This window comes from Artibeus jamaicensis, unplaced genomic scaffold (genome assembly GCF_021234435.1).
Source record: "Artibeus jamaicensis isolate MK-2021 breed Jamaican fruit bat unplaced genomic scaffold, CSHL_Jam_final contig_240, whole genome shotgun sequence".
Taxonomy (NCBI): Eukaryota; Metazoa; Chordata; class Mammalia; order Chiroptera; family Phyllostomidae; genus Artibeus; species Artibeus jamaicensis.
The window spans coordinates 16,796,868-16,824,048 of record NW_026521506.1 but is presented as its reverse complement, the minus strand read 5'-3'; the positions used below and the strand labels follow the sequence as shown (position 1 = coordinate 16,824,048).

Here is a 27,181-nt window from a genome sequence, read left to right as displayed (position 1 = left end):
TTTAATCACACAAAATTCTTTCTTCCCTTCCTGTTTTTTTTTCCTTCATACCAGATAACAGACATTTTTAGAACACGTTGGCAGGGTATCTTTATGTACTTTGGAAAAGAAGCATAACTGGAGTCACCCCATAACAGAGTCACCTTACATCTGCCCTTCATGTAAAAATGCAAGTCTGATAGGAGAGCTTCAGTATACTTATCCAGAGTGATTTCTAGTTGATGACTGGGGATTATTTATTAATCATTTAACTGGTTGAAGATTTTAAAGTTATGTTTTCAATTTGTTTCATTGTTGTTTGTATTAATTTAAAAAGGTGAGCTCTGTAAAGATAACTTGGGATTAAAGACAAAACCACCAGTATTCAACATGTAATTTTCTAGGTATGCATCTCATAATAAATATCATGGAGGATAAAAAGAACTTGCAAGTCATTTAGCCAACACTTATTTACCACTGATTATATTCCAATGATATCTAGTAGCAAAGTAATATTGCTTGACTCAATCTGTCAATCATTGCGATGGTATCAGGAGAGAAATAATATATCAAGGGAAAATTACAGAAAAGAGAAAATGGGACTTCCAGCCAAGATGGAGGTGTAGGTAGACACATTATACCTCCTCACACAATCAAAACAAGGACACCAACAAACTTAAAAATAAAAAACAACCAGAACTGACAGAAAATCTAACTGTATGGAAGTCTGACAACCAAGGAGCTAAAGAAGATACACTCATCCAGACTGGTAGGATGGGTGGAGACAGGCAGCCGGGCAGAAAGGACTCATAGCAAGACAGTGGCTGGAGGACTGGGGCCTGCTGGTGGAGCAGGTGAGGCAGTGGCTTGTGGACTGGGCAGTCCCACATTTTGGGGCAGATAAATCAGGAGGAACAACTAGGGATCAAGACAGACTGCAAAACCCAGGGTTCCAGTATGTGGAAGTAAAGCCTCAAAGCCTCTGACTGAAAACACTTGTGGGAGTTGAGGCAGCAATGGGAGAAACTACTACTCTCACAGGAGAGTTTATTGGCGAGACCTACAGGGTCCTAGAATGTACACAAAACCACCCACTGAGGAATTAGCACCAGAAGGGCCCAGTTTGCTTGTGGGTGGCAGTGGAAGTAACTGAAAGCTGGCAGAGAGCTGAACAAGTGGCATTATTCCCTCTCAGACCCCTCCCTCATGTACAGTGCCACAGTGCAATGATGTGGATTGCCCTGCCCTGCTGAACATCTAAGGCTGCACCCCTCACTACCTAACAGGTGCACTGAGGCAAAAGAAATGGCCCGAATGAAAGAAAAGATCAAAGTTCCAGAAAAAATACAACTAAGTGATGAAGAGATAGCCAACCTATCATATGCACATTTCAAAACCTTGGTGATTAGGATACTCACAGAATTGGATGAACATGGTCCCAAATTAGAGGAAGTAATGAAAAGTGAAATAAAGAAAAATATACAGGGAACCAACAGTGATGGGAAGGAAGCTGGGACTCAGATCAACGGTTTGGAGCAGAAGGAAGAAATAAACATTCAACCAGAACAGAATGAAGAAACAAGAATTCAAAAAAATGAGGAGAGGCTTAGGAACCTCTAGGATATCTTTAAATGTTCCAACATCTGAATCATAGGAGTGCCAGAGGAGAAAAGGAAGACCAAGAAATAGAAAATTTATTTGAAAACATAATGGAGAATGTCCCCAATCTGGCCAAGGAAATAGACTTCCAGAAAGTCCAGGAATCTCAGAGTCCCAAAGAAGTTGGACCCAAGGAGGAACACACCAAGGCACATCATAATTACATTACCCAAGATTAAAGATAAGGAGAGTGTTAAATGCAGCAAGAGAAAAGGAGGCAGTTACCTACAAAGGAGGGCCTGTAAGACTGTCAGCTGATTTCTCAAGAGAAATTTTGCAGGCAAGAAGCTGCTAGAAAGAAGTATTCAAAGTCATGAAAGGCAAGGACCTACATCCAAGATTACTCTATCCAGCAAAGCTATCATTTAGAATGGAAGGGCAGATAAAGTGCTTCTCAGATAGGGTCAAGTTCAAGGAGTTCATCATCACCAAGCCCTTATTATATGAAATGCTAAAGGGACTTATCTAAGAAAAAAAAGATAAAAAATATGAACAGTGAAAGGACAATAAACTCACAGTTATTAACAACCGAACCTAAAAAATCCCAACAACTAGAATAGGAACAGAATCACAGAAATGGAGATCACATGGAGGGTTATTAGTGGGGGAGTGGAGGGACAGAGGGAGAAAAAGTACAGAGAATAAGTAGCATAAATAGTAGGTAGAAAATAGACGAGGGAGGTTAAAAATAGTATAGAAAATGTAGAATCCAAAGAACTTATCTGTATGACCCATGGACATGAACTAAAGGGGGGAATGTAGGTGGGAGAGGATGTGCAGGGCAGAGGAGAATAAAGGGGAGGAAATGGGACAACTATAATAGCATAATGGATAAAAAATATTTTTTAAAAGAGAAAATGTAATATAAAATAAAATAGAGAAAATGTAACTATATTTAGTGATAATCCAAAGAAAGAAGAGAAAGAAGAGAAAAATGTAGACCACCGGTGGCAAATATAAGGCCCTCAGGCCAAACCCGGCCCTCCACTTGTTTTATCCAGACTGACACCTTGTTTCTACCTGGTGGCTGTACCGAGCTCCTTGCCCCTAGTTAAGGAGTAGTTGCATTGATACAGTCCTAAAATTACATTCGGCCCTTTGAAGACAAGCACAAGGCTGATGTGGCCCCTGGTGAAAATGAATTTGACACCCCTGATCTAGACCATCTGTAGGGAGGAGGAATGGGATTCAGCAATTAGTTTTGGGCAGTGTAACATCTGTTTAGTGAACTGCAGGTTGGCTGGAGTCCCTCATACGCAGCTCAGCCACATCTTCTGTCTCCTGAATTACATCAGCTATACCCTGCTTTTTCCCTCTCTTTCCTCCAATACACTCTCTGGGCTACAGACTCCATGATCTCTTTAAGATGAAATCTGGACCTGACCATTGTGTCTCAGTGGGCTGGACATCATCCAACAAAGCAGAAGATTACTGGTTCCATTCCAGATCAAGGCACATGCTTGGGTTGTGGGCCAGGTCCGAAGTTGGGGGCATGTGAGAGGGAACCGATAGATGTTTCTCTTGCACATCAATGTTTCTCTCCCTTTTTCTCTCTCCCCCCTTCCCCCTCTCTCTAAAAATAAATAAATAAAATACTAACCTTTTAATTTTTTAAAATATTTTATTTATTTATTTTTAGAGAGAGGGGTAGGGAGGGAGGAAGAGTGGGAGAGAAACATCAATGTGTGGTTGTCTCTTATGCACTCCCTACTGGGGACCTATTGCCTCCCAAATGTGGCCTGTCTGTGGACCTAATCTACAACTGAAGGCATGTCCCCTGACCAGGAATAAACTAGTGACCTTTAGCTTCGAGGGACGATTCCCAACCAACTGAGTCACACTGGTCAGGGCATTTATTACCACTTCTAAAGCGAGAACTTAGCCCTGATCTCTGAGCATCAGATTTCTCAACCCCTACATCTGAAACTGTCTTCTTTGCAACCATTTTGGTAAATGGCCATCACCTACTAATGACTTCCCATTTCCTCAATCCCAACCCTCCCTCCTTTCCTGTGTGATTCATTAGCAAATTCTGTCCATACTACCTGGTGTGTATACCCAGCAATTGTTCTTTTCTCCCTATGTCCACTGTCACAACCTTAATTCAAGTCACCATCCTCTCTCCTGATCTATTTGCAGTATGACACTCTCCAGTGTGGTACTTGCATTGGGATGGCGTTGGCACTGTGGATGGGTACGTGCACTTGTACATGGGGTCATTGTTCTTTTATACCTTGGAAAGGAATCCCTTTGAATTTTAGTAGACACTGCTGTTTGTCTCTGCTTCCACACTTAAGCCCTGCAATCTTTTAATGGATTTGAAGACATTCTGCTTACCTTGACTCCCTCATTTTATGACACTTAAATTCCTGTCACTCTGGATCTCTTTCAGTCCCTTGATATGTGGAGACAATTAACCTCACTTTGTGCTTAGCCCTGTCTTCCTGAAAACTCTCCCCTCAGCTTTTCCATAGCTGGTTCCTTTTTGCCCTTCGGATCTGATCTCCAAAGTCACCTCTCCAGGTAGACCTTCCTGATGTCTATATCAAATTTGGTCTCCCAAATACTGTCCATCAAGGCATCTAGTTTACTGCCCTATCTGGCATTAATCACCACATGCAGTTGTTTTAATTGGATTTATTGTTTGTTTTTAAAGAAACTACAAAATCTTTAATTTTTGTAATCCCTTCTCCAGTAGGATAGGCAGATAAAATACAGAATGCCCAGTTAATTTTGAAGTTCAGATAAACAGTAAAATAAGGTTATTTTGTACATGATATTGGGACATACTTACACTGAAAAAAATTATCCGAACTTCAAATTAACGTGGTGTCCTGTATTTTTATTTGCTAAATCTGGCAGCCTTACCATGGAGGTGTCTTGCCCTTGTCTCGCTTGTTCTGGGTTATATTCTCATGGCCTAGCCCAGAGCCTGCCACTTAGGTGTTCAGTTTACTTGCTGCCATTTTTATGTTGTTTTCTCCCCATCTGACATTTATCAGAATTTCACCCATTCACCGAAAATTCTTGTTAAACACATTTTTGGTAAAATATACTTTATTATCTAAAGTTCTTTGTTTTCCATTTCCGCAAAATTGGCATGGGAATATCTACCCTAATCACGCTAGTTTTGAGAATTAAGTGAGGTATGGGGTGTTAACGTTTAGCACTGTGCCTGGCTCAGTAGAACACGCAATAATTTCGGTTCTTGATTAACTGCGGCCTACCAACCATTTTAGCAGAAAGCAAAAACGCGGGTTTGGGGGGAGCAAAGGTGGGGGCTGGGAAGACGGTTAAAACCTGCGCGGGCCAAAAAACTGCGAGTCCGGAAAAGGGGGTGGAGATAAGAGTGAATGATAGAGAAGATAGCCAATGGGAAGACTGGGAACTCTCCTCCCCCACACTTTTCTTGCGTTTCAAATTCTGAGCTCCGTTTTCATCCGGGTCCTTCAGCCTCGTTCCCGGGCAGTATAAAGTTTGCTGTCTCCTTTGTTCGCCCTCGTTGCGCAGTAGTTCCAGCTGGTTCTTTCTTCCGTCTTGGGAGCCATTGGCTCTCCCTCGTGCTGAGCGGCTAGGAAACCTCTGTCGGGGAGCTCATAGGAGCTTGGAACCGTCGTCACCCCTACGGTAAGTGTATCTTTTCAGTAGCATTTTTCCAGCCACTCTTGCCATTTTAGAATTTCGGATTATCTCCCAGGAGATGGGGCTGACGGGCGCCATTTTAAGAACCCAAAGGTGCCGACCTATTTAGTTATAGCTGAGCTTGTCGAAGGGATACAAATGTAGTGGTCGTTTTGGTCGCATCACTCGAGAAAGTTCGGCTGTTGCCTACGGGGATAGTAGCGGAGGTCAGGGATGCAGCTGGACGAGGACATACCGCGCCACCGCGGTGCCTGCATTAGGATGGCGCCGGCACTATGGATGGGCACGTGCACTTGTACACGGGGTCGTTGTTCATTTATACCTCGGAGAGGAATCCCTTTGAATTTTAGCAGCCGTTGTTACGGATAAAAGTTACTCCTCTGGCCGGTGTCGGTTGTTCTGGGTTGAGTCCAAGTGTCGCCATTTTGTGTTTTCCACGTTTTTTTTTTTTTTTTTTTTTTTAGTTTATTTTTAGAGGGAGAGAAGCATCAGTTTATCGTTGCCTCTTAGATGCCCCAAACTGGAAATCTGGCCTGCAACCCAGGCATGTGCCCTGACTGGGAATCAAACCGGCCACCCTTTACTTCGTAGGCCCACTCAATCCACTGTGCCACGCCAGCCAGGATTTCATGGTTTTTTAAAGATGGTTTTCAATTGGGTTCTGCTGCAGTCATGGAATGTTGAGCGACACAGGGTTTTCATGTTCCATTATTTATTATGAAATAATTTTTGGCACTTTAAAGTTTTTGTGACCTTTTCGGCCGGCCAAGGGCTGAGTTAAAAGGAAAGACAGAACTTGCCTCAAACTTTAAATTTTTTAATAAATTTACTGTGGACACCTAATGGTAAAATACAAAGTTTTGGAACAGTGCTCGGTGTTAAGGATCTGCATCTGGTCTGTGACCTTGAATGAGTCAGTCTTTAGGGTGATTAGGATGTAATTGTATTTTTAAAAGGCTGGAAATCTGGGATTAAAACTAAAACTTTTTCAAATGCCGAGTAGCCGATACGCGACTAAAACTGCAAGGTAGATTAAGGGTAAAGGCAAAAATTAAGTTGGTCCTTTAACCAGTGTAGTGCAAACTGTTATGGCTTAACTAATTAATTTGGGTTTCCTCCCGATGTTTAGAAAATACTGCTTTTGGTTTCTTTAGTTATTAAAGAGTAGTGGTTTCAGTAAAACAAAAATAGACCCCAATAGAAATTCATGTCCGATAAACTTGAGGAACTTATCTGGGAAAGATAATACTATACTCTTTTTCAGTAGACTCGCACCAGGGGGTAAAATGGTTGAAGCTGATCGCCCGGGAAAGCTCTTCATTGGTGGCCTCAATACAGAAACAAATGAGAAAGCCCTTGAAGCAGTATTTGGCAAATATGGACGAATAGTGGAAGGTGAGTTTATCTGAAAGTATTTGCTGGGCTATTTTGTAATTAAAAAGGGAAGCTGTGATGAATTTAATTGCAGTGATCATCTGAAATGATCATTTTGTCCTCTAAGAAGTTCTGAGCTTTTTTTTTAAAGATTCATTTTTTTTAATGCATTCTTATTAGAATAACACTTTCTTAACCCTAAAAATAACTTTTTTTAGTACTTCTGATGAAAGATCGTGAGACCAACAAATCAAGAGGATTTGCTTTTGTCACCTTTGAAAGCCCAGCAGATGCTAAGGATGCAGCCAGAGACATGAATGGAAAGGTGAGATTGTCTGCACACCGATAGTGTTTACTAGTGTGTAAAATAGCACAGCATTAGCCAGCTCTGGCCTAGGGCATCTCTTCAATTTTGTTTTTGAGTGTGTACCTTTCCAGGACCCTATGATCTTAGCCCTTTGTAACTTTATAACCAGATTTACAGATTTCACTGTAACAAGAATTCAGAATGTTGTGTTTACTTTACCTGGGATTTGTGAACTGCTTTAGTAGCCTGCCTTTTATTTTGGGTTATTAGTTTTGAAAAGTTGATAGCTGGCCTTGTTTAAAATACTACCTACTAGTAATGCAGTGGACCTACCATATTTGCTTCAAACCATCAGTAGAAGACTTAAAGACTAGTAGGCATTTTAAGTAAATGAAAAAGTAGTTTTATTACATTTTGAGGGGTACTAGTGTTACAATGCACAGTGGGTCTTCTACCAGTTCTTTCTAAACATTAATGTAATTAACCACTTTGATATCATTTAGTCCTTAGATGGAAAAGCCATCAAGGTAGAACAAGCCACTAAACCATCATTTGAAAGTGGTAGGCGTGGACCACCTCCACCTCCAAGAAGCAGAGGCCCTCCAAGAGGCCTTAGAGGCGGAAGAGGAGGAAGTGGAGGAACCAGGGGACCTCCCTCACGTGGAGGACACATGGGTAATGACTTGGGCCTATCTCAGACTTGGTATATTACTTAGGAACTGCAAACCTCCACCATGTGTGCTTTGGTTAAGTCTTTGTTGAAAGGGGCCAGCTTTGGCAATTGAGAACACATGCTTATCTACTAAAGTGATAATGACTTGAAAACAATAGTGTTTTTTAAATAATGGAGACTAAACTATCCAGGTAGTTTTACTCTGTTGGAAAAAAGCACTTGCAGAAATATTTTGATAGGCATGGGAGCTTGGGCAGATTAAAATTTCATAGATGCTTGGCATATTAAAATTAAGGCTACCCTTCGTTTTATTTTACTAGTCTATGTAGACTTTATTCTTAGTCTTGTAAAAGTGAAAATTAAAGCAAGATTTCCCAACTAAACAAATATGATCCAGCAAAGATCTTTTTATCGCTTTTTCTAAAGAGTATTGACATATTTTTCTGTTCTGTTGTAGATGATGGTGGCTATTCCATGAATTTCAACATGAGTTCTTCCAGGGGACCACTTCCAGTAAAAAGAGGACCACCCCCAAGAAGTGGGGGTCCTCCTCCTAAAAGATCTGCTCCTTCAGGACCAGTTCGCAGCAGCAGTGGCATGGGAGGAAGAGGTAAATGTTCCATTAACAATATATCCTAGATGCTCAATATTGCTAGCTATCAGAGAGATGCAAATTAAAACCACAATGAGATACCACCTTACACCAGTCAGAATGGCTATCATAAACAAAGCAACAAACAACAAATGTTGGAGAGGTTGTGGGGGAAAAGGGGTCCCTAGTTCATTGTTGGTGGGAAATGCAGACTGGTACAACCATTATGGAAAACAGTATGGAATTTTCTGTGAAAACTAAAAATGGACCTGCCTTATGACCCAGCAGTTCCATTGCTGGGACTATATCCTAAGAACCCTAAAATACCAATCCAAAAGAACCTATGCACCCCAATGTTCATAGCAGCACAATTTACAATAGCCAAGAGCTGGAAGCAACCTAGGTGCCCGTCGGTAAATGAATGGATCAAAAACTACGGTACATATATACAATGGAATTCTATGCAGCAGAGAGAAAGAAGGAACTACTACCCTTTGCAACAACATGGATGGAACTGGAAAGCATTATGCTGAGTGAAATAAGCCAGGTGTTGAAAGACAAATACCATATGATCTCACCTTTAACAGGAGACTAAACAACAAAACAAGCAAGCAAAATAAAAACTACACCGAAATCAAGAACGGGGACAGGGACCGGAGAGGGGAGGGGAGGGAATTTCAGGGGGAAAAGGGGAGGGATTTACAGGAACTAGTATCAAGGACACATAGACAACAACTAAGGGGGTGGAAAGGGGAGGGAGGTGGGGGGCACGGGGGAGGGCTGGGATGGGAGTAAAATAGAATACTGTAGTTGAAAAATAATTAAAATATCCTGTCACCATAACATAAAAGGTTATAGAGAATAAAATATCTTGATTTACTTACATGTTATATGTCACTTAATCACTAGTTTTCATTGTCTGGGTATAAATTCACATTTTAATTTTTTCTTTGGGTATATTTTAATAATGATTATTTTTTCTTAAGCTCCTGTATCACGTGGAAGAGATAGTTATGGAGGCCCGCCTCGAAGGGAACCCCTGCCTTCTCGTAGAGATGTTTATTTGTCCCCAAGAGATGATGGATATTCTACTAAAGACAGGTAACAGAAAAAAGTAGTAGCTTTGTCTCATTAATAATTAGTGTCAAAGGGAGGAGGAGCTCACTAAAAGTGTAAACCAAGTTATTTTTATTTTTGTAGCTATTCAAGCAGAGATTACCCAAGTTCTCGTGATACAAGAGATTATGCACCACCACCAAGAGATTATACTTACCGTGATTATGGTCATTCCAGTTCACGTGATGACTATCCATCAAGAGGGTATAGGTAAATAACTTCCCCTCGTGGTTTTGCTGTGAAATTTGATATTCTGGGACTGACAGGTTTTTCTCTTAATTTAGTGATAGAGATGGCTATGGTCGTGATCGTGACTATTCAGATCATCCAAGTGGTGGTTCCTACAGGGATTCATATGACAGTTATGGTAAGATACTGGTTTAGTGTCTTTGAATATCACCAGCTTGAGTTTTTAGGTTCATGAGCCAGTTTACTAGGCTGTGTGGTGCTTGCTTTTAAAGGGATGTTTGCTTGCTTTTAAGGGGATAACTATAAGCTGGGCTTTTCCTAGTTTTGTGAGGGGCTTTTGTTTTTTCTAATTTTTTTTGAGGCTGTTTGCTTGCTTTGGAGGGGATTTTGCTTGCTTAAATTGGCAGCCTTATGTGTTTTCCCCCAACAGTGAAAGTACAATTTAAAAATTTTATTAACAACATCAAATGTTTACCATTCCAATATGAAGGAAAGTCTACAGTTCAAAATTGCAACTTATCACTGGAAAGTGGCTGAGTGTCTACTATAAAATAACAAGCTGTCTGGAATATCCTCTTGAAATACACACCGTCTTCAGTCTTTTCAAACAAACATTAAAACCCATCCATTTCCATATCTCAGCAAATGAGCAAATCCCTGTTAATGGCCAGCAATGGCAGAGTTTAAAACCTCCCAGTTGAGAAAGTAAACGTTTAATACAGAAATTCTGTAAATTCAGATTTAAATGTTGTATATATACAATTTATAGTGTTGCCATATTACCTGACCATTGACCCTGCAGGTAACTCACGTAGTGCTCCACCTACACGAGGGCCCCCGCCATCTTATGGTGGAAGCAGTCGCTATGATGATTACAGCAGCTCACGTGACGGATATGGTGGAAGTCGAGACAGTTACTCAAGCAGCCGAAGTGATCTCTACTCAAGTGGTCGTGATCGGGTTGGCAGACAAGAAAGAGGGCTTCCCCCTTCTATGGAAAGGGGGTACCCTCCTCCACGTGATTCCTACAGCAGTTCAAGCCGCGGAGCACCAAGGGGTGGTGGCCGTGGAGGAAGCCGATCTGATAGAGGGGGAGGCAGAAGCAGATATTAAAAACAAAACTTTGGACCAAAATCCCTGTTCAAAGAAACAAACAAAAAGTGGAACCTATTCTGTCATAACTACCCAAGGACTACTAAAAGAAAAAATTGTGTTACCTTTTTTAAATTTCCTGTTAAGTTCCCCTTCCATAATTTTTATGTTCTTGTGAGGAGAAAAGTAAAACATGTTTAATCTTAAGGCATTGCTTTCTTACAAGCAAATGTTAAATGTGTTAAGGCTTGACTTGTGTACTAGTGTTGTAATTTTCCAAGTAAAAGTGTCCCTAAAGGGCCACTTTCTAATTTTTTCCCAGTAAATGAGGCAAGCAATTCTATAAGATTTTCTACAAATATCTAGCCATCTAAAATGGAAAGATGAATCCCTCAGCCTATACAAACAAGCTAGCTATTAGAGGGTGGTTGGGGTATGCTACTCTTAGGATATCATACTGTCCATCAAACTAAAATCTCAAATGTTCTCAGTATGAAAAACCTGAGATCAGATGCTTATGTAAAAAAAAAGTGCTATTCACCCAGTAAACCCAAAACAAATGGATAGTGCTGGCCATATTTTGCCTTTCTGACATTTCCTTGGGAATCTACAAGAACCTCACCTCCCCTTTCCCCCTCCCCCAATAAGACCATTTAAGTGTGTGTTAAGCAACTACAGAATACTAAATAAAAAGTTTGGCCAAAACCAACCATGAAGCTGCAAACGGTGCTTGCTCTTACTGTTTCAAATTTTTGCAACTCTGTAGTGTCTCACTTTTAAGGAACAGCTTGATTGCAAAGGAGAAAATAGATAAGCAATGAAGTTATCTCCAACTTCTCAAAGGCTTATGACTTCTAAAAAGTGAATCTATCAGCATTCCACATCAGATTTAAAGCATCAAATGCCTGTGAAACAGCAAAGATGGTAAGCAAAGCAAACTAGTTTTTCCGTCTAAGTCGAAATTGAACACTTCCTCATAGTACAGTGAAACATACTGTACCTCATGGCAGTGGAAATGCTTTCTAGATTAAAAAAAAAAACTTTTGGAAAAGCAAAGTGTTCTGTAGCACATTAGAAGTCTTACAAATTCAACTCTTGGATTTCTTTTTTTTAAAGCATGTATGACACTTAAAGGCCTTAATACAACTGTTTACCAATAGCCACCTGGGGCTTGGGAGGGGGGGTAACTTTTTAAGTATTTTTGATGAAGACCTTTAAACATGCTTCATATATTTTAACATTTTTCAAATTAGACTTTTAGTCAATATAGGAAATGGCTTGACTTTGGGGTCCTCCTCTTCCTACCCCTGTAAGCCATTGTAAACTTGACATTTAGTTGGATGCCTGACTTGTTTTTAGTTCTGTGAAACTACACTGTATGGAGAAAATCTATTGCAAGTGGTCTTTAAAAAGCAAAACCTGAGGCAACATGACCCAGGTCCAGCCACGGAGTTGAAAAAGATGCTCTTGAATATAGTAAACTTGAAGACCTCCAACTAAAAATCCTTGTACTGCACTTATTCCTTCAAATAAGTTTTGTCCGTTCAACTTATGGATTTAACATGGCAGTGCACCATTGGAACAGAATGAGAATCCATAAGCCATGCAACTTAACCATTTAAGACATTCCAGTCCATCCCAAGCCAGTGACTCTTCCACCAATTAAGAGAAGTAGTAGAACATGAAATACGTTAAGCTGCAAGTCTGAACTTGCCTTTTCTTTCTGGCAAAGGGGACAGTAAGTTATAGGCAAGTTTTGAAGAATTTCCTTAAGAAAGATAACTAGTTATGTATTTAATTTTTACAGGTTGAGGATTATGGTCACAGAATGCTGATTTATTCACACTAGATAAACCTGGCAGCAAGAGAAATCAAATACTAAGGTAAGTTTTGAACGCAGAGGCTTTTATAGCTTTAAGTACTATAGTTTTGCCACTATGCATGGCTGGAATATTAAGTTATCTGTAAAAGGGATAATCTTATAGATTAGGAGAATCAAGTAATGTGTGACACCCTGCATATTAAATGTTAATTTGAATGTAGGATGAAGTTTTTTTAAGCAAGTATATTTCCATTATGGCTCAGTCATGTGTGACTCTCCACTATTTTTGAATGTATAAAATCTGTTAGTACTATGTCTGCATAAGCAGTTGTTGAGTAGAGATAACATACTTCATGTTTTGGCACATGAACAAAATTTTCTTGTACCAGGTTCAGACTTGCTCCTGGGCATTTTGTAAAAAAAACACCCTTTTTATTATCAGTGCCTGATGGTTTGCAGAGCCACAGTACAATCCATTAAAGGCAGACTTGATGCAGCTGTTACTAAGCTCCCCGTTTGAGTAACCGTTCTATTGGTGTAATGATATAATTAACATACAGTCTTAATATTACCAAAGTGACCCTTACTGGAATTTTACTGGGTATTTACAGTAACCATTGAGAGCTTAACAATTTAAAGAAAATGCATTATTGTTCACTATTTAAAGAATAGGTAAGGGGGTAGTAATTTTCATCTTAAAACATGTCCTGATGTGATCACATGCTTTTCATTTTACAGAGTTGTTGAAGCAGAAGAATGCTGATTGTGGATAAGGCACAACAGTTGCATAAGCAGTGCTCATCATAATTGGTTTGGTGCAGGCAATAGATTTTTTTTTTGCCTTCAAGGGTTCTTGTGGGTCTGAGGAAGGCATCAGTGTTGGTTAGCACTCTTAACTAGGGAGTGGTAGTTACTTAAAATAAGTAATGATTGACCAGACGGAGAAAGGGGAGTAATTAAGGAAATTAGTAAGTGGAGGTAGTGAGGAAGTTCTTACGGTTCTTTATGTAGATTTTAATAGCTTTGGCTTTCATTTTGTTTAGCTAAATAAAGTCATAGGAACAACTCTAATTTAGAACTTCCTAATTATCAATGTCAGAAAGTTAATTAGAAAAATGAAAGGCATACGTGGTATCTCTATCCAGTAAAGTGTCTGATTTTCAGCAAGTGAAACACTTCCTGCTGTTTATCCGGAAGTGGGACATAGTCATAAAACAAAACTAAAGGGAAGAGTCAATCTAGAAACTTAAGTAACTGGAATCATGGCTAAAATGATTGAAAGTATATTTAAAAACTGGAAACAAAATTGGGTCATTTGGCTTTTGTTTAAACTATTGATTTTGTAAGCCGACTTTACCCCTACCTCCTGTCTTGGAAACAAAATGAGATAAAACATCATGTTGGAGATTAGAGCCAATAGTATAAAAGCTATTGTTCAGAGGAAACATTTGAATTGTTGGGTTAGAAGAACCAAGTCAACTTGAGAATTTTTGCATAGCAAGATAGCAGTACTATCATGTCCAACATTTGCAATTGTGGAGAATAATCCAAAAAAAGTAACCCTCACTTGACACTCTTAGTCACAGACTCTGAGGGTATTGACCAAATTTAAATTGCTCTTGCACTTACATAACTGTCTTTGATCCTAGAATCTAAATTACTTGGGTTTATGCTTTTGGCTCCTGAGGTTTTATTTAGGTACCTTGATGATAGTGTAGAACATTGAGCATAGTAAATATGAATGTTAAATTCGAATTAAGAAGTATGCTTAAGTGACCAGACAGCTGTTTGGCAAATAGTTTATTGACCCAGCAGACTTAATTCTGTTCTCATTGGAAAAGAATTGGTCTTGATTCTTCTGGCTTTATACTGGTTGTAAAAGAAACAGAATGATATAGTGTGTTCCTTGTTTAGTTGAATATAAAACGTAGGTATTATAGATCACTTTCCTCTTTTTGGAATGTTTTGTATTTGAAACTTAATAAAACTTAATATGCATTTTTGTGGCCCTGGTTCTTTTCTTTCTTTTTTGCAATAAGGACTTTATTTAGGCTTAAGTATGGCATTAACAGGTCCCCTTCCCCCCAGGGTAGTTCTCATTCCCTGTTGGCACTTATTAGGGAACATAGTCACTTAAGCTACACTCTTGCTTTATTTGGGCAGTGAGCTTCAAGTAGGCATCAAGGTAATTTGGATGATTTCATTTAATGCTTACCCTGAAATGAAATGGTAGCAGTAACTACAAAATCTGAAAGCTAAAATAACAAAGATGTACTGTCGCACTTTTAAACTTGCATTTTTGGTCAGGCAACTGTTTGGTAGTGAATCCCACTTTGGACAAAGTCCTTCAGTGTTGCTGTTAAACCAGTACATGACTGTTTCTGTAATGGCAACTTGGTTTTTTGGCTCTTAACTACTGTTCGACATCCATCTGACTCCTGATGTTTAATTCCACAAAACAAGTACTATTTGTTTTTATTCAAGGGAAAATCATGGGTTAAGAGTATCCCTGTTCCCAAGATCTATAGAGCATTAGGAGAGTCAACACAGAAATGACATGATTGGCTACCAGGTCCAATTAGGGTAAGGTGAGCTAGCTAAGGCTGAGTTGGAGGATTGTGATTGGTATAATGTTAGATTTCTTTGACAGGTGTTTTCTGTGTATGTAGACTGACTTGAGCTTAGACTTGTGACATGGGCCAGGCCACTGGGGCAGCTTCCATTTTGTGGTTCTAATATACATTAATTCTACTGACACATAAATTTGGGTTTTGTAGTTGAGCAGAATTTAACCACATGGAAAGGGAATATTAGAGTATAAAAATGGCAGGTAAAGCCCCCAGGTATTGTTCTGTGAATAACTTCAACCCAAAACCAGTTCCAGAAAAATTTTCATCCCAGTCAATAGCTCATCTCCCACTTCCAGAGAAGCAACCACCTGATTTCTATCATTACAATTTTTTACATATTTAACTCCATACAAATTAAAATATTACATGAATGTATTTTTTTACAACTAGCTGCTTTTTGTGTGTTTTGAGATTATGTAGTGTGTTCATACTTTAATTATAGCATACAATTCCAGTGTATACTTAATGGTGTATAGTTTATCCATTCTATTGATGGACTTCTGGGGTGTTTGCAGTTTCGGGCTATTGAGGCTAAAATATTTCTATGAATATTCTTCTACAAGTATTGGACAAAATACTTGTGATTTTGTTCTTTTGGATCAATATCTTGGAGTGGAATTGTAGTGTTAATAGGGTAGATGATGTAATGTATAAGAAACTGCCAAATAGTTTCCCCAAAGTGATTGTACCATTTAACGTTCTAATACTAATTTATAAGAGTTCTGGTTGCTTTCCAACATTGTTGCTGTTCTATTTTAACCACTTTAGCGGATGGGTGGGATGGAATTCCTTGGTGATTTTATTTTGATTTTTAAAGTTTTAATTGAGTTTAGAGGAAGGGGGAGAGAGACAGCTTTCCTGTTTCACTGATTTATGCATTCCTTGTTTGATTTTTGTATGTGCCCCAACCAGGAATTGAACTCAACCTCGGTGTATCAGGATGATTCTCTAACTAAGCTACCTGGCCAAGGCTGTTTTTACTTTTTTAAGTATAGTTAGTAAATAATATTAGTTTCATTTCAGTTATACAGTATAGTGTTTCAATATTTATGTAGCTTTGGATGTGGTCACCAAGTCTAGTAACCACCTGTCACGCAAACTTAAACACAGTACTGATTATATTCACCACACCTTTTTCATCCATTCTCCTTCCTCTCTGCCTAACCACCTGATTCTGAATTTTCTTAATTTCTAGAGAGAGAAACATCGATGTGCAAGAGATACATCAATCAGTTGCCACTCACATGCTCCCAACTGGGGACCCTGCCACCAACCTATGCATGTGCCCCAACTGGGAATTGAACCAGGGATCCCTTGGTCTGCAGGCTACAACACCCAGTCCACTGAGCCACACCAGCATGGGCTGTTTAGATGTTTTTAAAGATTTTTTATTTATTAAGATAGAAGGGGAGGGAGAGAAATAGATGTGTGAGAGAAATTGACACCGTTGTGTCGTGTACACCCCTATCCAGGGACCTGGCCTGCAACCCAAGTATGTGTTTCTTCCCCTGACTAGGAAAGGAACCAGCAACCCTTTGGTTCACAGGCCACTGCTGAATTCACTGAGCTGCACCAGCCAGGGCCCTCTTGTTTTTTACTTTGTACATAAAGAAACCATAAGGTATTTGTCCTTGCATTGTAATTTTAATTTGCATTTTACTGATGACTAATGATGAGTACTTTAAAAAACTGAGATGATTTTAAATTAAAAGAAATTGCAAAATTAGTGTAGAGTTCCTGCTTTTTCACCCAGTTTGCCCAGATTTTTAAAAAAATTTATTATTAAAGATTATATTTTTAGAGGGGAAGGGAAGGAGAAAGGGAGAGAAACATCAGTGTGTGGTTGCCTCTCACCCCCTACTGGGGACCTGGTCTGCAACCCAGGCATGTGCCCTGACTGGGAATTGAACTGGTGACCCTTTGGTTCTCATGCCAGCACTCAGTCCCCTGAGTCACCAGCCAGGGCTTGCCCATATTTTAATCTTACATAAATATGGTATATTTGTCAAAATGAAGAGATTAACATTGGTATATTATTATTATTAACTAAAGTCCAGATGGTTCAGATTTCACAATTGGTCCACTACTGTTCTTTCTGTTCCAGAATCCAGTCTAGAATGTCACATTGCATTTCATAATGGACAGTTTCTTATGTTATTAAAGCCATCTGCTTATCATCACAAACTGTTCAAGTCTTATCCATTTCAAAAATTGTCTTTTCTTTAAAGATTTTATTTTTAGAGAGCAAGGGAGGGAGAAAGGGAAGAGAAACATCAATCATTCACCTCTCTGCAACCCAGGCAACCTATTTGATTCCTGACCAGGAATCAAACTGGTGATCTTTCACTTTGCAGAGCAGTGCCCAATTATCTGAGCCACACCAGTCACGGCTTGATCATCTTTTTAAATATTACAAATATGTATTCTGGATAAAAGTTCTGTTAGATATGTGTGTTGTGAATATTTTTAGTCTTTTAAAGCTTACAACAGCAGTAAATATTGTCACAATTTCTGTGGGTCAGGAATTCAAAGTCAACCTGGCTAGGCAATTCTGCTTCAAGTGTTCTGATTATTTTTCTAGATGAGCAATTGAAGTCTAACTCATCAAAATTGTATGGTTATTCTAGTGACCTATGGAAACTGCCTACTTGGAGGTCATGCTTTTTTCCCCTATCTTCTACAAATCTGGTGGCATTTTAATTGAAATTAGTAACATCAGTTAATACAACCATACAGGTTTCAGGCAAACAACTCAATAAAATGTCTGCATACTGCATTGTGTGCTTACGACCCAAAGTCAAGTCTCCTTCTATCCCCATTTACCTCCCCTTTGCCCACTTTCACCTCCCTCAACCCCCTGTGCCTCTGGCTATTACTGAACTGTTGTCCCTGTTTCTATGTCTAAAACTATAGTACAAGGCCATTGTAATCAAAACAGCCTAGTACTGGCATAAAAACGCATTGTTGATCAACAGAACAGAGCCTAGAAATAAACCCACACATTTATGGTATAAACATTTGACAAAAGAGATGAGCATACAGTGTAGTAAAGACAGTCTCTTCAGTAAATGGTGGTGGGAAAATTGGACACATTAAAAAAAATGAAACTAGGCCACTAACTTACACTACACAAGAATAAAAATGGAATAAAGGCTTAAGTGTAAATCATGAAACCATAAAAATCCTAGAAGAAAACAGTAAAATCTCATACATCTCTGGTAGCAGTATTTTTGCCAATGAAGGGAAAAAATGACAAGCAGAAAAGCTTTTGCACAGCAAAAGAAACAAAGTGAAAAGGCAACCCACTGTATGGGAGAACATATTGCCCAATGGTACATGTGATAAGGAATTCATTTCCAAAACATATAGTTCCTACACAACACCAAGAAGACAACCAAGTTAAATGGGCAAAGGACCTGAATAGACATTTCTCCAAAGAGGACATACAGATGTCCAATAGATAAGTGAAAAGATGCTCAATGTCACCAATCAGAGATGCACATTAAAACCACAATGAGATACCACCTTATAATCCATTTTACATTAATTTTTTAATGGCAAGATAGGATTTGAAATATTTTTATAAGAAAAATCACATCTCTTTATTTTTATTTATTTATTTATTTATTTTTTAATATTAAATTTTATTTAGTTACTTTTCAAGTACATTTTTTTTAATCTATTTCTCCCATCCCACACCACCCCCCCGCCCGGTCTCCCCCCTCCCTCCCATTCCCTCCCCCCAGTCCTCATCTCTGTGTCTTTCATACTTGTTCCTCAAAATCCCTCCCCCTTTTTCCTCTTAAGTTCCCTTCCCTCTCCCCTCTGGTCGCTGCCCACTTGTTCTCTATTTCAGTGTCTTTGTTTTTATTCTGTTTGCTTGTTTGTTTTATTCTTTAGCTTCCTGTCAAAGGTGAGATCATATGGTATTTGTCTTTCAATGCCAGGCCTATTTCACTCAGCATAATGCTTTCCAGTTCCATCCATGTTGTTGCAAAGGGTAGGAGCTCCTTCTTTCTCTCTGCTTCATAGAATTCCATTGTGTATATGTACCACACTTTTTTGATCCATTCGTTTACTGATGGGCACCTAGGTTGCTTCCAACTCTTGGCTATTGTAAATTGTGCTGCTATGAACATTGTGGTGCATAGGTTCTTTGAAATTGATGTTTTAGGATTCTTGGGGTATAATCCTAGCAGTGGAATTGCTGGGTCAAAAGGCAGGTCAATTTTTATTTTTCTGAGAAAATTCCATACTGTTTTCCATAATGGTTGTACCAGTCTGCAAACCCACCAACAGTGAACTAAGGTCCCCTTTTCCCCCACACCCTCTCCAACATTTGTTGTTTGTTGCTTTGTCTATTATAGCCATCCTGACTGGTGTAAAGTGGTATCTCATTGTGGTTTTAATTTGCATCTCTCTGATAGCTAACGATATTGAGCATCTCTTCATGTGTCTCTGGATATTCTGTATATCCTCTTTAGAGAAGTGTCTGTTCAAGTCCTTTTCCCATTTTTTAATTGGGTTCGATGTCTTCCTAGAGTGGAGTCATGTAAGTTCTTTGTATATTTTGGAGATTCAACCTTTGTCTGAGGTACCATTGGCAAATATGTTTTCCCATACAGTTGGTTGTCTTTTTAATTTAATACTGTTTTCTTTAGCCATGCAGAAGCTTTTTATTTTGATGAGATCCCATTTGTTTATTCTTTCCTTTATATTCCTTGCTCTAGGGGACATATCTGTAAAAATGTTGCTGCGTGGAATATCTGAGATTTTCTTGCCAATGTTCTCCTCTAAGACTTTAATGGTGTCACGGCTTATATTTAAGTCTTTTATCCACCTTGAATTTATTTTGGTGTATGGTGTAAGTTGGTGCTCAAGTTTCATTGTTTTGCACGTAGCTGTCCAGTTCTCCCAACACCATTTGCTGAAGAGGCTATCTTTACTCCATTTTATGTTACTGCCCCCTTTGTCAAATATTAATTGACTGTAGAGGGTTGGGTTGATTTCTGGGCTCTCTGTTCTGTTCCATTGGTCTATGTGCCTGTTTTTATGCCAATACCAGGCTGTTTTGATTACAGTGGCTTTGTAATACAGTTTGATATCAGGTATTGTGATCCCTCCTACTTTGTTCTTCTTTCTCAAAAAAGCAGCTGCTATTCGGGATCGTTTTATGATTCCATATAAATTTTTGAAGTGTTTGTTCTATGTCTGTGAAATACGCCATTGGTACTTTAATAGGTATTGCATTGAATCTGTATATTGCTTTGGGTAGTATGGACATTTTGATGATGTTAATTCTTCCAATCCATGAACACGGTATATATTTCCATTTGTTTGTGTCTTCCTTGATTTCTTTCTTCAGTGCTGTGTAGTTTTCTGCATACAGGTCTTTTACCTCTTTGGTTAGGTTTATTCCCAGATATTTTATTTTTCTTTTTGCTATATTGAATGGGATTTTTTCCTTGATTTCTGCTTCTGCTGATTCATTGTTTGTATACAAAAATGCCTTTGATTTCTGGATATTGACTTTGTATCCTGCTGTTTTGCCAAATTCATTAATTAGTTTGAGCAGTTTTTTGGTAGAGTCTATAGGATTTTCCATGTACACTATCATGTCATCTGCAAAGAGTGACAGTTTTGTTTCCTCCTTTCCTATTTGGATGCCTTTTATTTCCTTTTCCTGCCTGATCGCTGTGGCCAAAACTTCTTTTTTTTTAAATTTTTTATTGATTATGCTGTTACAGTTGTTCTATTCCCCCTTTATTCCCCTCCACCCTACCCCCCATCCCCACCATTACCCCCCTTTAGTTTATGACCATGTGTCTCCAGTCCTTTAGATTCTATATTTCCCATGGTATTCTTCCCCCCCCATCTATTTTCTATCTACTGTCTATGCTACTTATTTTCTGTACCTTCTCCCCCCTTCTCCTCCTCCCACTCCCCTGTTGCTAACCCTCCTTGAGATCTTCATTTCTATGTTTCCACTCCTGATCTAGCTGTCCTTTTAGTTTGCTTTCGTTTTAGGTGTGGTTGTTAATAACTGTGAGTTTGTTGTCCTTTCACTGTTCATGTTTCTTTAACTTCTTTTTCTTAGATAAGTCCCTTTAACATTTCATATAATAAGGGCTTGGTGATGATGAACTCCTTGAATTTGATCTTATCTGAGAAGCACTTTATCTGTCCTTCCATTCTAAATGAAAGTTTTGCTGGATAGAGCAATCTTGGTTGTAGGTCTTTAGATTTCATGACTTAGAATACCTCTTTCCAGCCCCTTCTTGCCTGTAATGTCTCTTTTGAGAAATCCGCTGACAGTCTGATGGGGACTCCTTTGTAGGTGACTGTCCCCTTAGCTCTTGCTGCTTCTAGGATTCTCTCCTTCATTTTAATCTTGGCTAATGTAATTACGATGTGCCTTGGTGTGTTCCTTCTTGGGTCCAACTTCTTTGGGACTCTCTGAGCTTCCTGGATTTCCTGGAAGTCTATTTCCCTTTGCCAGATTGGGGAAATTCTCCTTTATTATTTGTTCAAATAAGTTTTCCACTGGTGGCTGTTCCTTTCCCCCTTCTGGTACCCCTATAATTCGGATGTTGGAGCGTTTAAAGATGTCCTGGAGGTTCCTAAGACTCTCCTCATTTCTTTGAATTCTTGCTTCTTGACTCTTTTCTGTTTGGCCATTATTTGGTTTCTTCTGGTCCACTCCATTGATTTGAGTCCCAGTTTCCTTTTCATTGCTATTGGTGTCCTGTGCAATTCCATTCATTTCAATTAGTTTCGCCTTCATATATTTGTCTAATTTGTCGGTATAATCAACCAGTTCTGTGAGGATCCTGATCACCAATGTTTTAAACTGTGCGTCTGTGAGTTTTGCTATTTCTTCATCGCTTAGATTTATTGGCTCTGGGGCTCTGAGATCCTCCTGCGCCATTTTGGTCTGTTCGGGCCCTTTAAGAAGCGGCGCCTTGGATTCCCAGGTCGCTGGGTTGTGACGCTGTATGTGGGGGCGTGGCCAGAGCGGGGAAATGGAGACCCCCTCCGTCGCTTCTCACAGCTGGGTGCGGAGCAGCAGTGCCTTAGGTGGTTCACCTGGGCCAGGCCGCTCAGAGTCGCTGGGTTATGACGCTGTATGTGGAGGTGGGGTCAGAGCAGGGAAATGGCGGTGCCCTCCACTGCCGCTTGCCGTGGGGACCTGCCGGCCTGGTCCAACCGCCCACTCCCTCGCCTGTCCACCCTCGCACAAATGCGTGACCTCAGTCAACACGCAGCCCCGGCCCGGCTGTCTCCCCGGAGGTCGCTCGCCTGGTTGCTCGCTGGGTCGCTCACTAGGTCTGACCCTGCGCCTGGATTCCGCCGGCCTGGGTGTGTCTGGCAGAGCCCTCCTGTGCAACCCTGCTCCGCCAGCCGCTGGTTTCGCCCCTTACCGGTCAGGCTGAAGAATTTGTTGTTAACGGACTTCCAAAAAGTTCAATTTTCTGTGTTCTGGCTGTGTTTTCTGTTGCTAATATTTAGTTTTCTCTAATCTTGGTTGTGTGAGAAGGCACGGCATGTCCACCTATGCCTCCATCTTGGCGGAAGTCCCAAAACTTCTAATACTATATTGAATAGAAGTGGTGAAAGTGGACATCCTTGTCTTGTTCCTGATCTTAGTGGAAAAGCTTTTAGTTTTTGCCCATTGATTATGATATTGGCTGTAGGTCTCTCATATATGGCCTTTATTATATTGAGGAATGTTCCCTCTATTCCCATTTTGCTGAGTGTTTTTATCATAAATGGGTGTTGTACCTTATTGAAAGCTTTTTCTGCGTCTATTGATATGATCATGTGGTTTTTGTCTTTGCTTTTGTTTATGTGATGAATTACTTTTACTGTTTTGCGAATGCTGAACCATCCTTGCATCCCTGGGATGAATTCCACTTGCTCATGGTGTATAATCTTTTGGATATATTGTTGGATGCGATTTGCTAATATTTTGTTGAGGATTTTAGTGTCTATGTTCATCAGCGATATTGGCCTGAAGTTTTCTTTCTTTGTTGTATCTCTATCTGGTTTTGGAATTAGGATGATGCTGGCATCATAAAAGGAGTTTGGGAGTTTTCCATCCTTTTGGATTTTTTGGAATAGTCTGTGAAGAATGGGGGTTAGCTCTTCCTTAAATGCTTTGTAGAATTCTCCTGTGAATCCATCTGGTCCAGGGCTTTTTTGTGATGGGAGTTTTTTGATTACTGCTTCAATTTCTTTTGCTGTTATTGGTCTATTCAGGTTTTCTACTTCTTTTTCATTGAGTTTTGGGAGATTATATTTTTCTAGAAATGTGTCCATTTCCCCTAGGTTCTCAAATTTCTTGGCATACAGTTCTTCATAGTAATTTCTTACAATCCTTTCTATTTCTGTGGTATCAGTTGTAATCTCTCTTCTTTCATTTCTGATTGTGTTTATTTGTGTCCATTCCCTTCTTTTCTTGATGAGCCTACTTAAAGGCTTGTCTATTTTGTTTATTTTTTCAAAGAACCAACTCCTGGATTCATTGATCTTTAGAATTGTACTTTTAGTCTCTATGTCATTTAGTTCTGCTCTGATCTTAGTTATTTCCTTCCTTCTACTTGCTTTGGGCTGTTTTTGTTGTTGTTCCTCGAGTTCTTGCAGGCGTAGAGTAAGGTCATTTGTTTGAAATGTTTCTGTTTTTTTTAGGTAGGCCTGTATTGCTATAAACTTCCTTCTGAGGACTGCCTTGGCTGTATCCCATAAGTTTTGGGTTGTTGTGAGATCATTTTCATTTGTTTCCAGAAACTTTTTGATTTCTTCCCTAATTTCATTCTTGACCCATTCATTGTTTAATAGCATACTGTTCAGTCTCCATGATTTTGGGTGTTTGGGGTTTTTTCCTTTGGGGTTGGTTTCCAGTTTCAGTCCCTTATGGTCAGAGAAAATGCTTGGTATGATTTCAATATTCTTGAATTTGTTGAGGCTTGTTTTGTGCCCTATCATGTGGTCTATCTTTGAGAATGTTCCATGTGCATTTGAAAAGAATGTGTATTTAGCTTCTTTGGGGTGAAGAGCTCTGTATATATCAATTAGGCCCATTTCATCAAGGGTGTTGTTTAATGCCGCAATGTCTTTGTTGATATTTTGTTTGGAAGATCTGTCCATTTTTGATAGTGGGGTGTTAAAATCCCCCACTATAATTGTGTTGCTGTCTATATCTTTCTTGAATTCCTCTAATATTTTCCTTATATATTTTGGTGCTCCTATGTTGGGTGCATATATATTTACAATGTTAATGTCTTCTTGGTGGATTCTTCCCTTGAGTATTATGAAGTGACCTTCTGGGTCACTCTTTATGGCTCTTTTTTTTGAAGTCTATTTTGTCTGATATGAGAATTGCTACCCCAGCTTTTTTCTTGTCCATTTGCTTGGAAAATTTGTTTCCATCCTTTCACTTTTAGTCTGTGATGGTCTTTTGTCCTGAGGTGTGTCTCTTGTAGGCAGCATATGTGTGGGTCATACTTTCTTATCCATGACGCTATTCTGTGTCTTTTGATTGGAGCATTTAATCCATTTACATTTAAGGTTATTATTGATAGGTACTTATTCATTGCCATTTTTGTACCTGTGTTCCTCTTTGTCTGTCTCTTTTCCTTCCTTTCCTTAAAGCAAACCTTTTAGTATTTCTTGTAGAGCTGGCTTGGTGGCAGCAAATTCTTTTAGACTTCTTTTGTCTTGGAAGCTCTTTATTTGGCCTTCTATCTTGATTGAGAGCCTTGCTGGGTAAAGTAGCCTTGGTCGTAGGCCTCTGTTTCTCATTACTTGGAATATTTCTTGCCAATCTCTTCTTGCTTGGAGTGTTTCCATTGAGAAGTCAGTGGCTAACCTTATTGGGACGCCCTTGTATGTTATTTCTTTTTTCTTCCTTGCTGCCTTTAAGATTCTCTCTTTGTCTTGGAAGTTTGCCATTTTAATGATGATGTGTCTTGAAGTGGGCCTCTTTGGGTTCCTCTTGAATGGGACTCTGTGTGATTCCTGGATTTGTGTGACTTTTTCTTTTGTCAAATTAGGGAAATTTTCTCTCATTACTCTTTCAAATATGTTTTCTATCCCTTGTTCTTCTTCTTCTCCTTCTGGTATTCCTATTATTCGGATATTATTACGTTTCATATTGTCTTGCATTTCTCTTAATCTCTCTTCATTCTTTCTGAGCCTCTTTTCCCTTTCTTGTTCTTTCTGTGAGATGCTTTCTACTTTGTCCTCCAATTCACTAATCCGATCTTCTGTTTCATCCACCCTATTTTTAATGCTTTCCACTGTGTTTTTTTAATTCAGAAATTGTATTATTCATTTCCTCTTGGCCCTTGCTAATAATTTCCATTTCCTTGAAACATTTTTAAATACATGGATATCTGTTTATTTTGGCATTTGTTGAAAAGACTACTCACCATCTGATCTCATGTTTCTTTGTAAGAGTCATAGAGTTCGGTACATTACTTTCTTAATATTCTACCTTTATCTTGATTACTGTAGCTTTATAGTATGTTCTGTATAGATAGTAATTTTGTAAGTTTTCTTCCTGCAGAGTGTTTTTTTTCCCTCTTGATGTTAGTGCTTTTTTCCCCCTCTACTTCAAACTCCATCTTCCATGTTAGAAGCTTTCCTAAATTGAATGGAAATTTTTGGTTTTGTGCTCATGATTATAAGAGTAGGAGATTAAAATGTAAAGTCTGAGGGCTTTTTGACTTTGAGCTTAACTGTGGGGGTTTGTTGGGAAACCCCTGCCTTTACATTTTTCCTCTTGGGTTAGTAAGATTCCTCAAGGAAATCTTGGCCAAATTCCTGCCTTGAGGGCCTAGGTTGTTTTTACTAGCTCAGGATGGAGGGTTGGGGTTTTAGTGTATGTTTGGTAGGAGATCACATGGCTTGTATGCCTGCACCTGTAATATGCTCCTCACTCCAGCTCGTACTGACTGGGAACTGCTGTAATGATGTTAAGGTAGAGGATGATCTCAGCAATGTGGGGGCAGGAGGAAAAGAATACAATTAGAAATTTCTCCTGGCATCTCTGTAATGGTGCCTGCCCCTCTACCATTTTAGGCCACTTTTCTCTGAACTTCACACCTGCCCCAGACACATCTCTAGGTGATGCAGACTGAGTTCAAATTCAGCTCCAATTTTACCAGGTATGTAACCTTAGGCAAGTTTACTTAACCTATCTATACTTGTTTTCTCATCTGTGAAATGGGGAGGATAATATATAATAGCATTGGCTGGGAATATTGAGTTAAAATGTCTTGTCACATGGTTAAATGCTGCATAAATAGTAGATTTCATCTGCCAATTTCTTCTGTGTCATCTTCAGAGCTGGAATTGGGGAGGGAAGCCTGCACCTTATGTGAGATCAGATTCTTGTTAAGGACTAAAAGGCCCTACTGCAAGCCAAGGTTTTTCCTTTTTTCCTGACTCACATTCCTCAATTTTTTGATACATTATTGTGATTAATCTACTCAAGGTTTTTCTCATTTTATTTTCACTTTCTATTTACATTCCCCTACTCCTCAGTAATAACCATTCTAATGCTTTAAATGTATTTCAATTTGTGCTTTTATTGATTGCATAATGATACATTATATATATATGCATATATTTTAAATTTACATTTAAGTAAATGGTATGATATTTATTGTTTCTTCTAACATCATCATGTTTTGAAGATTTACACATATTGCAAAATATACACCTAGTTGATTCTAACTATGTCATAGTATTCAGTGGGTGTGCATCCTCCATTATTTGCCCATCTACTCTGCCAGTTGATATGTAAGCTGTTTTTCCTGGGTTATAATATTACTTGGCCACCTGGAGTATGGTGAGATTTGACCCTAGTTGTGGGTCTAGCGGCATTTTAAGGTGGTTGTGGTAGATCTTAAGACTAACATCCACGTTCAAGGATTCTGCCCCAGGGGAGGTTATCACAAGATTTAAAAAAAATTTTTTTACAATGAAGAAGAAGCAGAAAACCTGAACAGACCAACACCTAATGAAATTGAAGCCATAATAAAAAAACTCCCGACACACAAAAGCCCTGGATCAGACCCTTTCACAGGAGAATTTTACAAAG

The 27,181-nt window shown here is 39.2% G+C and overlaps 1 protein-coding gene and 1 non-coding gene across 4 annotated transcripts; both read left to right on the top strand.

The window, feature by feature from the left end:
- The first annotated feature begins 5,079 nt into the window (after positions 1-5,079).
- RBMX (RNA binding motif protein X-linked) lies at positions 5,080-10,742 on the top strand. 3 transcript variants are annotated; one of them, XM_037157055.2, is made up of 9 exons: positions 5,080-5,265; positions 6,548-6,675; positions 6,873-6,979; positions 7,465-7,636; positions 8,092-8,244; positions 9,213-9,327; positions 9,409-9,552; positions 9,627-9,709; positions 10,334-10,742. In XM_037157055.2, exons 2-9 carry the CDS (start codon positions 6,567-6,569, stop codon positions 10,642-10,644), a joined length of 1,194 nt encoding a protein of 397 aa, XP_037012950.1. In that variant the 5' UTR covers positions 5,080-5,265; positions 6,548-6,566; the 3' UTR covers positions 10,645-10,742. The 3 variants fall into 3 exon arrangements, with proteins under 3 accessions (XP_037012950.1, XP_037012951.1, XP_037012952.1); XM_037157056.2 differs by having other exon boundaries at positions 6,545-6,675; XM_037157057.2 differs by having other exon boundaries at positions 5,081-5,265; positions 9,427-9,552.
- On the top strand, positions 6,727-6,794 carry LOC119058112 (small nucleolar RNA SNORD61). The gene has a single exon (XR_005084201.1). It is a non-coding gene; the product is annotated as a small nucleolar RNA SNORD61 (small nucleolar RNA).
- Positions 10,743-27,181: the final 16,439 nt, after the last annotated feature.

Bases quoted from the DNA above. Each gene is read 5' to 3' on its own strand.
- RBMX (XM_037157055.2), top strand. From the start codon at position 6,567: ATGGTTGAAGCTGATCGCCCGGGAAAGCTCTTCATTGGTGGCCTCAAT. The intron at 6,676-6,872 runs GTGAGTTTATCT...AACTTTTTTTAG, and splicing joins ATATGGACGAATAGTGGAAG to TACTTCTGATGAAAGATCGT. The intron at 7,637-8,091 runs GTAATGACTTGG...GTTCTGTTGTAG, and splicing joins CTCACGTGGAGGACACATGG to ATGATGGTGGCTATTCCATG.